General features: G+C 41.3%; 1 protein-coding gene across 3 annotated transcripts in view; it reads left to right on the top strand.

The window, feature by feature from the left end:
- Positions 1-15,267, top strand: part of GALNT9 (polypeptide N-acetylgalactosaminyltransferase 9) — a 307,798-nt gene that overhangs the window by 282,411 nt on the left and 10,120 nt on the right. For all 3 annotated transcript variants that reach the window (XM_043977028.1, XM_043977029.1, XM_043977030.1), the window contains one exon: positions 1,759-1,854. In XM_043977028.1, the coding sequence (XP_043832963.1) occupies positions 1,759-1,854 (96 nt within the window). The remainder of the gene's footprint in view (positions 1-1,758; positions 1,855-15,267) is intronic.

The following is a 15,267-nucleotide window of genomic DNA, read 5'->3' as shown; positions in this document are numbered from 1 at the left end:
CTAGAGTGGTTTTGCCATGTCCTTATCCAGTTCATTTTACAGATGAGGAAACTGAGGCAAACAGGGTTAAGTGACTTGTCGAGGGTCACACAGCTAGTAAGTGTCTGAGGCTAGATTTTAACCCAGGAAGAGGAATCTTCCTAACTCCTGGTCTGGCGCTCTAGCCACTGCACCACCTGGCTTCAAATCCTTCCTCAGACACTTATTGGTTATATGACCCTAGGCAAGTCACAACTTCCCTGAGCCTTCATTATTCATCTATAAAATGAGAGCACTTAACTCAAGGACCTTTGTAGTCTCTTCTAGCTCTAAGGCTGTGAGTCTATGAGTTTTTTTTAATGTATTCCTATTCTGAGTCTTGTTCTTGTGACGATTAAAAATCTGAGAGATGTATATTAATAAAGGGATTAAATTACCCAGAAACTATGTCTCTCAAAATTTTAATCATCACATTCTCTATTCTCAACCTTGGCCTCTTCTTGAGGTGATAACGTCTGTCAATTCACTCAGTGAAATAGAGCAAAGACATCCATCATGTCTTGTCAATGGGAACCTCTTTGTTGTAAGATAATGTGGAGAGATATGAAAACCTCCAGATGTATGGTGGACCTTTCCTTGGATCCTAGATCGATTAAAAGTGCTTCACTCTCTTGGGGGCAGCTAGGTGGTGCAGTGGATAAAGCACTGGCCTTGGATTCAGGAGGACCTGAGTTCAAATCCAGCCTCAGACACTTGACACTTACTGGCTGTGTGGCCCTGGGCAAGTCACTTAACCCTCATTGCCCACCAAAAATAAAAAGCCTCACTCTCTCCATAAAGGCATTGCTTCTTTTAGCTCAGACTAGAGTTGGGTGGCTCACCTTCTACTAATCTGTTCTGCCAGACCACTCTTAATATCTTCCTTGGGACCTTCTGAGCCCAATGGGTCAAGACTGTTTTCTCTAAGAGCTCATGAAAGGTTTGGAAAATAGGAACCCATGGAGGGATGAGAGTTCACTTGGGCTGACAGGGACAGGTTAGAAGGGAATATTCTACCCCAACAAAGTATGGCCCAAAACCCTAGCTTGAGAAAGGTAATCAAATCATCATTGCCAGTGCTAATAATAATAATAATAATAATAGGCATTTATAGAGTACATTAAGTTTTGTGATGCATTTTACAAATATTATCTCATTTTACCCTCACACAGCCCCAGGAGGTAGATGCTAATATTGTTTATATTTTAAAGACAAGGAAGCCAAAGCAGGCAGAGGATAAATAACTTTTCTCGGCTTATGCAGCTAGTGTCTCAGGCTAGATTTGAACTCAAGTCTTTCTGACTTCAGGCCCAGCCCTCTATCCATTGCTCCACCTAACTGCTATTGGAAAGAGTGTGTTAGTGGACTGCACTATGTTTCCATTCACCATCGCTGTGACTACCCAAAGCAAAACTCCCCTGCCTGACCTCTATATGTATTGACCTGCCATTCCTCTATATGTATTGTGACACACATACATGCTCTCCCCAATTAGAATATTAGCTCTTTGAAGACAGAGGCAGTTCCACTATTGAATTTGTCACTGTAAGCACATAGTACAGTGCTTGGTACATAGTAGCCATTCTATTTTTATTGCATTGTTTTCATTGCATCCAATGGATTCATCTTTATTCATTTGTTCAATAGTTCATTCATTCACTGGTGTGCCCATCCCCTAGCCTCAGACCTGGGACAGACACTGGTTAATAATGCAATTTCTTCTTTGGCTCCTGGACATAGGTGAGAAACAGCAAGGCCAGTGGCTACTGCTTGGACCAGGGAGCAGAAGATGATGATAGAGCAATCCTATACCCTTGCCACGGGATGTCCTCACAGGTAAGCACACCCACACCATTCACCAGTGGGAACAAAGAGCGAAAATTAAGGAAATGATACAGCGTGGGCACAATATACTGTGGTGGAAAGTTGGTCTTGTGGAGAATCCTAGATTGCATTTGATCAGTAGAAGATTGAGGAATGAGTACACACTGTGACAGAGACAAAACTTGGGTAGGCAATATGGGTAGCTTCTCATGGTGCAACATACTGGGGGCACAACAAAGATTATATTATAATATGAGACTGTATAGATGCAGCATTTTAATAATAGAAAACTCCCCTCTCCATGGCAGGTGGGTCTTAAGTGTAGGCTGGCAAGTCATTCACCTGCATTCCAGTAAAGGCTCTGAGCCTCCACTGGACAATAACACATCTAGTCTTTTAAAAGGTAAAATTTAGTTTGTATTGCCATGATGGGGGGAGAGAAAGGCCTGAAGTTTTCAAACCTTTCTGGGGGCCCACAAGTGCTCGCCCATCAAAGACTTCTATGGACAAACACTTCTAGGGAGGGGGTGAATATCAATCCCAACCCCCTCCCCACTGCACACACACAGCTGGAGACCAGCAGCTTCCCACATCAATCTGGATGTTCAAGACTGAAACTTAATGCACATTTCTGTTCTGTCTATCATTTCTCTTTAATAGGGTGCTCTGGCTCCCTGTGGCTTTATTGCCTTTGGTTTTCTTCTTGTTAATTTTCCAATTTCTTTAGGAGACAAAAAGAGACCTCACAGTTCCCAATTCATAGCCAGAACTCAATGCTATTTCCAAGTGACTGGATTTTAAACAAGGATTTCCCTCCCTCCCCTTCCCCCACATCATGTTTTCAATAATGGTCCTCATTTTTAATGGGACTTGGATATTATTTAAATTAAGCATAAGACTTGAGCATGAGACCCCCACCCCCATGTGTCCTTTTGGACTATATTGATGGGTTATCTAAGTCCAGGCTGCATTAATGAACAAACACCCATTCGCGCAGAGAAAAATTCTGACCTTATCCCAGACAAGACGGTTAATGACAGTCCAGCCCGCCAGATTGGCTTAGAATCGTCATTTGTACCACTGCAGAACAACATGACGAGGTCTGCAGAGCGTAAATGGGGCTGGCTGTGGTTAACTGCCATGCACTGATGGGTCAAACCTTATTACAACAAAGTAGAGAAGCGCCTGACTTCCCTTCCCTTCTTCCACCTTTAGTGGTCTCATTAAGAGATACTTGACTGACACTTTCCCAGTGAATTTTAGTTGAATAGCCTTTGATTGTGATAACAAAATGGAATTGCTAAATTAGATGCAAATGAGCTGCCCTTGAAGAAATCCAATTTATGGAGCCTGTCAAAACTCGTGTGGACAATTCTGCAGCAGGAACCATTTTTTCTACAGACCAGAAGGTTACAGGTTCAAGTTCTGTTAGAATGAACCTCTGTAATCTCCAGGTTACAGGTTCCTCCAGGCAACAATATAAGATAATGATGCAAGTGGGGTAGACTGAAGTCCATTTTTTCCCACAAAAACTTCCCCATATTGTGGCTTAAAGTTGCTGATGATGTAATTGACAAATCTATTGGTCTTTTATCATTTCTCATTTTTCTTAACTTCTCTGCAGCCTCAGACAGTCAGTTACTCAACAAGCCCTTATTAAGGTTCTTCTATATGCCAGCTACTGTGAAAAATACCAGAGATACAAAGGAAGGCAAAAACATAGTCTGTAGGGGCAGGTAGGTGGTGCAGTGGATAGAGCACTGGCCCTGGAGTCAGGAGGACCTAAGCTCAAATCCGGTCTCAGACACTTGACACTTACTAGCTGTATGACCCTGGGCAAGTCACTTAACCCCAATTGCCTCACCCCAAAACAAAACAAAACAAAACAAAACAAAACAAAACAAAACAAAACAAAAACATAGTCTGTACCCTCAAGGAGCTCACATTCTAGTAGGAGTCAACATGCAAAAAAAAACAAAACATGGAAAACCCTGTTTTCCTAGATACTCTTGTCTTTTCTGGGTTTTTATGACACTGACTTCTACCTGTCTGATCATTTCTTCTTGATGTCCTTTGCTGGATCTTCATCCAGGTTACACCTACTGGATAACTTTGGGTATCCAATGGTTTACCTTGGACCCTTTTCTCTTTTCTCTCTATATCAGGAGTTCTTAATGTATGACTGGCTTTTCTAAAACATATTTTGATAACTATTTCAATCTAATTGCTTTCATTGGTAATCATATGTATTTAATTTTATGTGTTTAAAAACTTGACTCAGAGAAGGGATCCATAGGCTACTCCAGATTGCCAGAGGGGTCCATGATACCAAAAAAGGTTAACCTCTGTTCTATACAGTCTTGCTTAGTGACCTCATTAACTCCCATGGATTTAACTATCATCTCTATGCAGATGATTTTATAAATCTATAGACAGTTTTCAGCTGTTCACTCTTTGGGGACGCCCTATATCCAGCCCTAGTCTCTTTTCTTAGTGTGACATCACCAACTGACTTTTGGGACATTTTCATTTGGATATCCAGAAGGCATCCAAAACTCAACTCAACATGTCCAGAATAGAACTCCTAATCTCCCTCAAACACTTTTCTATCTGGAAATTTCCTTTTACTGTTGAGACCATCTTCACAGTCACACAAGCTTGCAATCTATTTCCAATTCTTCTCTCAAACTCACTCGACTTCTCCAATATGTTGCAAAATCTTGTCATGTCTGCTTTTACATTTCTCATCTATGTTCCCTTCTCTTCACTCAAATAGCCATCACCCCTGATGTAGGCACTCATTACCTCTCACCTAAACTATCGAAATGGACTTCTACCTGGTCTTCTTGATTTAAGTTTCTCCCTACTCCAATCCATTCTCCACTCAGCTGCTGCAATTTCCCTAAATCACAGGTCTAACTATGTCATGCCCTTATTAAAAAAAAAATGCCAGTGGCTCCCCATCACCTCCAGGACCAAATATAAAATTCTCCATTGGAGACTTAAAACTCATCACATGTTTCCCATCTCCTTACACATTCTTTCCTTTCCTATACTCAATTATCTAGCAATACTGACACTGTTTCCAAGGCTCTAAGAAAATAATGGTAAGGAAAGGAAAGGAAAGGAAAGGAAAGGAGAGGAGAGGAGAGGAGGGGAGGGGAGGGGAGGGGAGGGGAGGGGAGGGGAGGGGAGGGGAGGGGAGGGGAGGGGAGGGGAGGGGAGGGGAGGGGAGGGGAGGGGAGGGGAGGGGAGGGGAGGGGAGGGGAGGGGAGGGGAGGGGAGGGGAGGGGAGAGGAGGGGAGGGGAGGGGAGAGGAGGGGAGAGGAGGGGAGAGGAGGGGAGAGGAGAGGAGAGGAGAGGAGAGGAGAGGAGAGGAGAGGAGAGGAGAGGAGAGGAGAGGAGAGGAGAGGAGAGGAGAGGAGAGGAGAGGAGAGGAGAGGAGAGGAGAGGAGAGGAGAGGAAAACATGTGCATTTTCACTGGCTTTCCCACAAGCCTGGAATTCTGTCCTTCCTCACCTTCTCCTCCTAGCTTTTCTGGCTTCCTTTAAAAGTCAACTTTAATCACACCTTCCATAGGCATGCGTGCTAGCGCGCGCGCGCACGCACACACACACACACACACACACACACACACCTTCCTTCCTGCCCCCTCTCCTGCTCTCTAGCACCATCTGGTGTCTGCCCTATTATATTATGTTTTTTATGAGAGGGACAGTGTTTTGACCTTTCTTTACATCACTAACACTTTGCAAAGTGCTAGGCACATAGTAGGCGCTTAAGTGTTTATTGGCTGTTGACTGAATAAGGAACATAGCCTTATGGTTTGGTTTGAACTTGTCTAAATTACTCCAGTTCGAAGCCCATTCACCTGAGAAGAAAAAGGAAATGAGTGAGTGGTGCTCTCAGACTCAGTGGCCTTCAGGAGGAGTTTACTGGCTTTCATATGTTCTCTCTAATACTTTGTCCACCCACAAAAGTCCTTATAGAATGAATTTTTCAGAGAAGCACAGGGCTTCATTTGGATTGTTGTTGTTCGTCCTTTGTTCTCAAAGAGGACCATGACATCAGGGTGATGACATGACTTGCAGTGAATTGGATTTAAGGGAGGGAGGGATGGGAAAGGTCACCAACCTCAATCTCTCCTCCAGAACCATTTGGGGTCCAGTGGCAAAATATAGAACAGGACAACTGGAGATGGCCCTGTATGTTTAAGGCATGTGCCCATGGTCACACAGCTGGTAAAAGTCTGAGGTGGGATTGGAACTCAGGTACTCCCAATTTCAGGGCCAGTGCTTTATCCAGTGCACCACCTAGCTGCCCCCTGAGAATGGGATAGACTTGGAAAGAAGAGAAGTAACTCCATGGGCAAAGTCATCTTAGAAGCATCCTACTGTAGCTAATAGACATGGCCTCTTTGCTCTTGAACTATTCACTCATTTTATACTTCATGGTGTCTCCCTCTGGAAGCCAAGAACCCAGAGGCTCAGGCATGCCATGCTAATTCCCTGAGAATAGGTAGGATGCTCTCCATTTTCTCTCAGCATAGCCATCTTCCAATATAAAACAACCTTCTCTCTGGTTTCTCTGCCATGAACGCCCTGATAAGAGGGATTATTACATCTTGGACCCCTCTCTTTACAATCATTATTCCTTTGGGCAAAATGCTGTTAGGATTCAGCTATTCCAGTTCCATATCAAGGCTCACTGGCCTCTTCTGTGTTCTCCGATGCTTCATTATTTCTCCCTACAGAGGAATGTGTTCGTTGCCTGAGACTGATCTCCACTTCAGGTAGAGTGGCTGGTGAGAGAGCTAATCCACCAGATCCACCCGCCCTTGCGCATTCTTCTGGCTTTTTCTCATTGACCTTCTGCAGTGACCTGAATGAGGCTTAGCCTATCAGAAAAGAGCTGATTTTATCTAAATTGGGCATTTCTTTTTGCAGATAAACATGACTTGAAGCCACTCATTTGCCTCCAAGTTAATTAATGATTACACAGCTGGAAAGCTTGTGTCTTCTCCACCACCAGTTACACAATTAATTCAGTGTTGGGGCCACAGCTGTACCAGCCCTAATTCAAAGCATTGGGAGGTGGCAGCCCCACTTGATAATGGTACGGAAACACTTTTAAAAAAAAAAAGGAGAAGAAAGGAAAACATCTGTCACTGGTCTGAGATCAGCCTTTCTTGAAATAGCTGGATTTTCACCTTGTGACATTTCCATGGCTTTAGATTCTAGTCACTTTTCTGCCATGGGGGAGGGTTCTAATAGGTAAAGAGTAAGGAAGAGGGATTTGGGCAAATGTGGAGTTGTGACTTGGAATCAAGAAGACCTGGGTTTGAATCCTGCCTCAGACACACCCTTGTCAAATTACTTAACCTCTCTGGGGCTCAGTTTCCTCATCAGTAAAAAGGGGTGGAAGCCATGGTTTCCCTTCCAATCTTCTAATCCAGGGTTTTGTGATCCTCTCTAACCAAAAGACAAGGCAAGTATGTTACAGTGCATTAAATTCTATTATCTGGAGTCAGGAAGAGCAGGGTCTGAATCCTGTTTCAGATATACTGATAAACCATGTGATCCCTGGGTAAGTCATTTATCCTCAGTTTCTCCAACTGCAAAGATAGATTCCAAGGCCATTAAGGTGCCTTCAAGCTCTTGACCTATGAGCTATAGTTCAAGGCTGGTTAAAAATGATCCCAGATGAAGGTTAAAAGCCTCTTGTAAGGCAGCTTCACACAGCATTGATTGCTGGCCATCCTGCTCCTCATCCTTGCCTCTTCACTTATCTAATATCCATCCAATCTTCAAAGGCCTGACTAATAATGCAGATGTGATCTTAGACTCCATTAATAGAGGAATAGTATCCAGAGTATGAGACAAGATGACCCTGCTGTCCCCCAACCTGTCAGACCCCATCTGGAGTCTCCCTTTCAGTCCTGAGTCCACATTTTTGGAGGACACCTGATAAGGTAAAAAGAGACAAAAATGATGTAGGATCCCAAGCTCATGCCATATGAGAATCAAGTATACTGAGGATACTTTGCCCTGGGAAAAGAAAACTCCAGGATGGCATAACAAGTGTCTTCAAGTATTTGAATGACTGCTGTGAAGAAACAGCAATAGACTTTTTTCCTGTTTGACCCTGAGTGTAGAAGGATAGCTATGGGTGTAAGATCCAGGGACAGATTTAAGCTTGATATCAAGGGGAAAGGATCTATGGGTTCAATAAAATATATAACATTCCCAAGAGATACCAAGCATTGTCCCAGACAGGTAGATAATTAGCCCCTCCTTGTGAGAGGACATCTTCTTTAGCTGAGCGGTCCCTTGCACATCCAGTATATATGCATGCTTAGACTGGAGAAGAGAAACCTCATGGGGAGCCTGGTTCAATGAGAGTTGCTAGTTCTATTACAGTATTCAAAGGTCTGTCATGTGGAAAAGAGAATGATTGTGTTCAATTTGACCCCAAAGAATATGTCTAAAGGAAGAAAGGAAGAGCCTACTATCTCCCAGGCACTGTACTAATCATTTTACTAATACTATCATTTAATCATTCTAAGAACCATACGAGATAGGTGCTATAATTATTCCCATTTTGCAGATGAGGAAAGTGAGGCAAAGACAGTTTAAGTGACTTACCCAGTATCACACAGCTAGGAGGCAGGATTTGAACTCAATTCTTCCTGACTCCAAGCCCTTCACTCTATTCAATGAAACACCTAATCACCTCTAACAATAGGAACGAGGAGGAGGTGAGGCTTGCAAAGAGACAAATGTAGATTGGACATCAGGGAAGCGTTTCTAACAAGTGGAACTGTCCAAAAGGGGAATGGGCTGTTTAGGAAGGGACTGGGTTCCCCCTCACTAAAACTTTAAACCAGAGGCAGTCTATCCACGGGTAGAGGGGATTCTCACTGGTCTGCAGCCACATACCTGTTACAGCAAAAAATGTCAGACCTCAAGGAGTGGATAGCTCCAGGCAAAAGAAAAACATCAAACATTTTTTTCTCCTTTTCTTCACATTTTGGTCAGTTCTTATTTAAGGTGAAGATTCTGCTGAGAAAATCTCCTTTCAAACACTCCTGGAGGGCAGAGGGGCAACATGGCCAGTGTTTAATGCCAGTCTGTCAAACTCCATCTTCACAGCTGATGCCTTTGGCACTTCTATAAACAGGTGGATGGTCTCACACTTTGTCTCTCTTGATTGAAAATTAGTCTGGGAAGATTCACAAGTGCTAGCAAGTGGAGATTAAAAGCTACTTTCACTTATCAGGATGGCAGCAGCCAGGCAACTCTTGGCGATAGGAAGGGGCTTAGTCTCTGAGGAGAGACACGGATGCATATGTAAGTAGCCGTCGGCACATTGCCCATTCCTTCCAGTCGGGGAGGGCATGGGGTGCTGAGAAGACAGGTGCAGCAGATTCTCCCAACCACAGACCGATCCCCCAAGAGCAGAGCTGGAAACAAGTGTGAGCAACGTTGGGATTGTCACTGTGCCTTGTGAGGTACTGGAAAGATTGGGAACCAGAGGACCTGAGTCCAAATCTCAGCTCTGCCATTTACAAACTAAGGACCTTGGTCAAGTCATGGTCCTTCCCTGGTCATCCATTTCTCCATCTGTAAAATGACAGTCTTCAGCTAGATGAGCTCTTCCAGTTATAATAATATTACAATAACATAATATTATTTATTATATAAAGTAATACAAAACAATATTAATATCATGTCTGCACATATTAATAGTCAATATACTATTATTTACATTGATATAGCTAGGAGAGGTTATACATTTATTATGGCTAGGAGAAGTTTTCTAATATTAGATTATTATATGGCAATAATATAATATTACAACTATTATAATATATAATAAATAATATATTTTATCATGTTAAAATATTACTATTATAATATCAGAATATGTCATAACATAATATTATTACTGGATAATATTATATATCATTATTAATGTATAATAACCTAGTAATAGAAAACCTCTTCTAGCCACAATAATATATTTATAACCTCTCCTAGCTACAATACAAATAATATTATATTAATTATTAATATTGTACTAAAACAATATTGATGTTGTTCTGTATTAATATAATAATGCAAATAGTACTCTTGAACAACTGCTATGAAGTAATATTACCTAGCATTTACATAGAACTTTGATATTTGCAGGGTGTGATGATTACACAGCTGGAAAGCATTGGGAGGTAACAGCCCCATTTTACACAGTACCTCATTCAATCTATGATCTTTAAATTTATGGACCTTCAAGCTCTCCTAAAAAGAGAAGAACTTTTTTGGTTAAAGGGTGATTTCTTCCCTTGGTGATTTTGGTTTTTTGTTTTGTTTTGTTTTTTTACAGCACAAACATTTCCCAATATTACCGCCACTGTCCCCGTGCCTATAAAACTTTCCCCATCACAAAGAAAAATCATCATGTGAAACAAACTTTCACTGTGATTGTATCTGGTGCTTGTCAACCCCTGTCTCTCTTATTAGGAGAAGAGGATAGTTCTTCATCTTTCATGGAATCATAGATTAAGAGCTAGAAGGAATCATAGGATCCTGAATTATTTATTAAGCTCCTACTATGTGCCAGGCACTGTTTTAAGTGCTGGAGATACAAATAAAGAGAGTGAAACAATGTTTGCAAAAAGTGAAACAGTCTATTTACATTCTAATGGGGAAGACAAGATGTACATATTAAAAATATGGTGTAAACGTAAAGTTAATAAATGCAAATATATACAAAGTAGTCAGGGAGGGATGAAGGGCATTAGCAGTTGAAGGGATCAGGAAAGGTTTTATGGAGAGAGGAGTGCTTGAACTGCATCTTAAAGAAAGAGAGACACTCAATGAGGCAACAGTAGGAAGAAATGCATTCCAGCCATAGGAGGCAGCTAAAAGAAAAACTTAGAGATGGGAGATGGAGTCGCATGTGCAAAGAACAGAGAGAAAGTGAATTAAGCTAGATTGTAGCGGGCAAGAGGGAGAGTGATATCTAATAATAGGATAAGAGGTGGAAGGGGTTTTAAGGAACGTTTAGTCTAATTCCCTCATTTTATCATTGAGGAAAATTGGGTCAGAGAGATGAAGAAATATGATCAAGGGCGCACAGGCAGTGAATGGCAGAGCCTTGATTTGAACTCTGGTCCTCTGACTCCAAAGAACTCTTTCCACCACACCACTCAATCTTCTGACACTGAGATTGATCACTTCCTTTTAACTGAATTCAACTACCATCCAGTGGATGGATAGATGGATGGATGGATGGATGGATGGATGGATGGATGGATGGATGGATGGATGGATGGATGGATGGATGGATGGATGGATTTACATTGTTGCAGTCACTGATTGTATTGTGTAATCAATGTATTGCTCTCCTGATTCTGCTCTCTTCACTCTGCATTAGTTTATACTGGTCTTTCCATGCCACAGTTCAATCATTACCCAATCAGTGGGTTCTGAACTTTCTTCCCATTTTTTTGCTACTAGAAAAAATTGCTACTATGAATATTTTGCTATATATAAAATATATATATATAGGAGATAGACATACACATGTCCCAAATAAAGGGACAGTATAAAATGGGAATGATATGTAACTCTTGCAAGGTCTCTCTTTAAAGTTATTAAATTATTCACAATTTCAAATTTAAAATCCCATTACTGAACATAATACCACAGAGGTCAAAAACATGGAATGAATACATTTGTATATGTACAAATCTATGGATCCATATGTGTATAGGTAGATATACATACAGAAATGCATATATAGTTATAGCTATCTGTGTATACACAAATATATCTATATGTATAGATACACATAAAGATTTTGTGTATATATATTTATTATAGAGATAAACATATAGATACATACATATGTATATAAATGTATAAAGAAAGAGCAATCCATCTTTGGACATAAACACAGATAAATACATCTATATAGATATATAACTACATCTATGCACATAGGTTTGTGCGAATGCATATGTGCGTGCATAGGATAGATAGATGACAGATGGATGGATGCATGGATGGATGGATGCATGGACGGACAGACAGATGACAAGTAAATGGATGGACAGACAGGCAAGCAGACAGGCAGATAGATAGACAGACACACAGATAGATAGACAGATAGACAGATAGATTCTAGCTTTTCTTTGCCTTTGAACTCTGTGGTATCTGTCTTAATAGTGGAGTCAACGGATATGAGAAAGTTAATAACTTGAGAAAGAGAAAGAGTTCCCTGTAACTCCCGCTCTATACTGTCCCTTTATTTGGCATTGAAGATGATTCACATGTTCGTGGATAAGTATGGATTGAGCCTCTACACTGTGCATAAATTTCATTGGTAAAGATTAGGATTGGTTTCCCAGTATGGTCTTGAAGATCAAGAGGCTTTCAGAGTGAGGTTCATTGAACCTCTCCCCAAGGAGAAATGCATGATATGAGTCTCAATTCTCTCCTGACTGGTGATTCTGAAAATGGGAGGGAGCCCAACAAAAGACCTGGCCAGTTCAGTCATATCCTCATGGGTGTCTAATCAAAATTATTTGATAAAATTGCTTTAAAATCATGAAAGCCAAATTGTTGAGAAACAAGGGTGGCCCATCATATCAGAAGCACATATTTTTTCTTGCAAAAAAAAAATGAAGCCATTAGAGTTTTGGGATCCCTGTATGCAGGCTGAGATAAAACTGTACAGAAGAACCAGGAGGGCCTTCATCAGTTAAATTCCTGTTTGCAGAGGTGTCAGCATACCAATATATTGGCCAAGCCTAACTCCCAAATAAAAAAAATCCACATAAAATAACCTGTGTGAGATGCAAAATTTACTTGCATTTAGTAAGGATTTTTTAAATCTTAAAATTCTAAATTATTATGATATTATTTTCACTATTTACTAATGGCTAGAATCAAGACTGAGCTTGTTTATATGTGCAGTTTGCTTTGGAAAAAGAAACAAAATTAATTTGCAAATTGTTCTTCTGGACATTAGTGACACTGTTTTTAGCTCTAATAAATTTGACCCAACCAAGGCCCAGACAGTTATTGCTTCCATGAACAATGAGAAAGCGGGTGCTGCAGAGTCCCAGTAACTTTATTTTCAGGGTATTACATTGCATTAGCTCTGACATTGAAGGGGCTTGATAAATATTTGTTGCGCTAAGAACCTATTATAGGCAACAGAATTTAACTCATCCCATGCAGGGCTTCCACCTTCCTCCTTCTACCTTTTATGTGGGTAAAGCCTCTATAGGCAGCTAGATGTTGTAGTGGACAGAGCACTGGACCTGGAGACCTGAATTCAAATCTGACCTCAGCACTTCTTAGCTGTGTGACCCAGGGCAAGTCACTTAACTACTGTCTGCCTCAGCTTCCTTTTCAGTAAAATGGGAATAATACTGCCACCTAACTCCCATGGTTGTTTTGAGGATCAAATGATGTATATAATTATATGGAACATATCAAACATTTGTAATTGCTTTGCCAATACTAAAAGGCTGTATATAAGTCACTTCCCATAATTATTACTATCTATTCAATCAGGTATCTTCCCTGTGCCAAGCACCAAACTGGGCTGTAGGCAGGGAAATTAGTTTGCTTTTTAGCCTCATCACTCAGACACCCCCATAATCCACTTTTCAGAAACCATTACCTCTTGTCAGTGCCCTGGTGCTCAGGGATTAGCCACGGGTGGGAAATGACAGCTGCTTCTGGGTCTCGGCTCCCTTTGCTGTGTGATATTAGCCACTCATTAGAAAATGGAAGCCCTGAAGCATCACTGCCTGACTCTTGGTGTCCAAGGGCCCATCAGCTGCCTTGATTTGAAACTAATGGCAATTTAGAGCCCCAGTCCCACTTGTCTCATCTCAGCTACTAAGCTGAAGAGGTGGCAGATCCTTCTTTTCTAAAATATAGACTGAGTTCTCAGTTGCAGCCTCTGTCACCTCTTCAGCATCCTAGCTAAATAGGAATAACAATGTCAATCAACAAGGAATCAACAAGCATTTATTAAATGCCTACTATGTTCCAGGTACTATTAGAGACTGGGAAGGCAAAGAACAAAATGAAAAGAATCCCCACCCTCAGAGAGCTTACATTTCTAGTTACATCACAAAGGCTGGACCAAGAAGAATGACCATCCCACTGGGAGTCAGAAGATCTGAGTTTGAGCCTTGCCTCTGCCCACTTACTTTTTGGCCTTGAAAAAGTGATTTCAACACTACCAACCTCAGTTCCCTCATCTGTAAAATAGGGATTTTGAGCCGGGAGAGACCTTGAAGATCACCAAATCTAACCTTCCCTCTTTACAGATGAGTAAAATGAAGCCCAGAGAAGGGGAGATTTGTCCAAGGTCACACAGGCAGTAAGTGGTGGAGCTAAGATTCAAATCCAGGCTCTCTTTTCTTCCACACATGATAACCTTCCAATCATTGTCCCATAGTAGTACTCATATATTTTATTACTCACATATTTATTAGGAGAAAAGGGGCTTAGTTAGCCTGAAAGTACTCTGCTAGCTGTTATTATTAGTTGACGTTCAGTCATTTCAGTCATGTCCAACTCTTTGTGACACCATCTGAAATTTTTTGGCAAAGATCCTGGAGCAGTTTGCCATTTCCTTTTCCAGCTCATTTTACAGGTGAGGAAACTGAGGCAGACTGGGTGAAGTGACTTGCCCAGGATAACATAGCAAGTAAGTGTCTGAGGCTAAATTTGAACTCAGGAACATGAGTTCCTGACTCTTGACCTGGCTCTCTACCCAGTACTCCATCCAACTGCCTGCCCATTATTATTATTTTCTTAATAATATTAAATCAGATAATGAATGTGGACATGCTAAACAAAATAGAATGTCCTAAATGGGAGGTAGCACAATATAAACAGAGTAGCTGATCTCAGAGTCAGGAAAACCCGGGTTCAAGCCCGGGACTCCAAACAAGAGTCCCCCCAGCACCTCAGGGAATCTCTAAAGCTAGAATTGGCAGAGCAGGTGCCAACTTGATTTGGTAGAGGGAGTTTCCTCATAAGGACCTCTGTTTACCTATTAAATGAGAGGTTTAATTTTTTTTGAATTGATATACACCTAGAAGGTTCATCATCATCATCATGCTGTCATCAGTGGGTATCCTCTGTGGACACATATATTTTATATTCCAGACCAAATGGTCCCCCTGCTATTCTCCATAGAGTAAATTCCTTCTCCCATCAATATGCCTTTGTACCAGACATCTTCCATGCCAAGAACGAACTCCCCCCTCTTCTCAAAATCCCAGGCACCACTGCAAATATCATGCCTTTCCTCATCGTCACACAACCATAATAGCTAGCATTTACATAGCACTTTAAGGCTTGCAAAAAACTTTATAAATATTATCTCATGCG

This window comes from Dromiciops gliroides, chromosome 1 (genome assembly GCF_019393635.1).
Source record: "Dromiciops gliroides isolate mDroGli1 chromosome 1, mDroGli1.pri, whole genome shotgun sequence".
Classification (NCBI taxonomy): Eukaryota; Metazoa; Chordata; class Mammalia; order Microbiotheria; family Microbiotheriidae; genus Dromiciops; species Dromiciops gliroides.
This window is presented reverse-complemented; position numbering and strand designations above follow the sequence as displayed.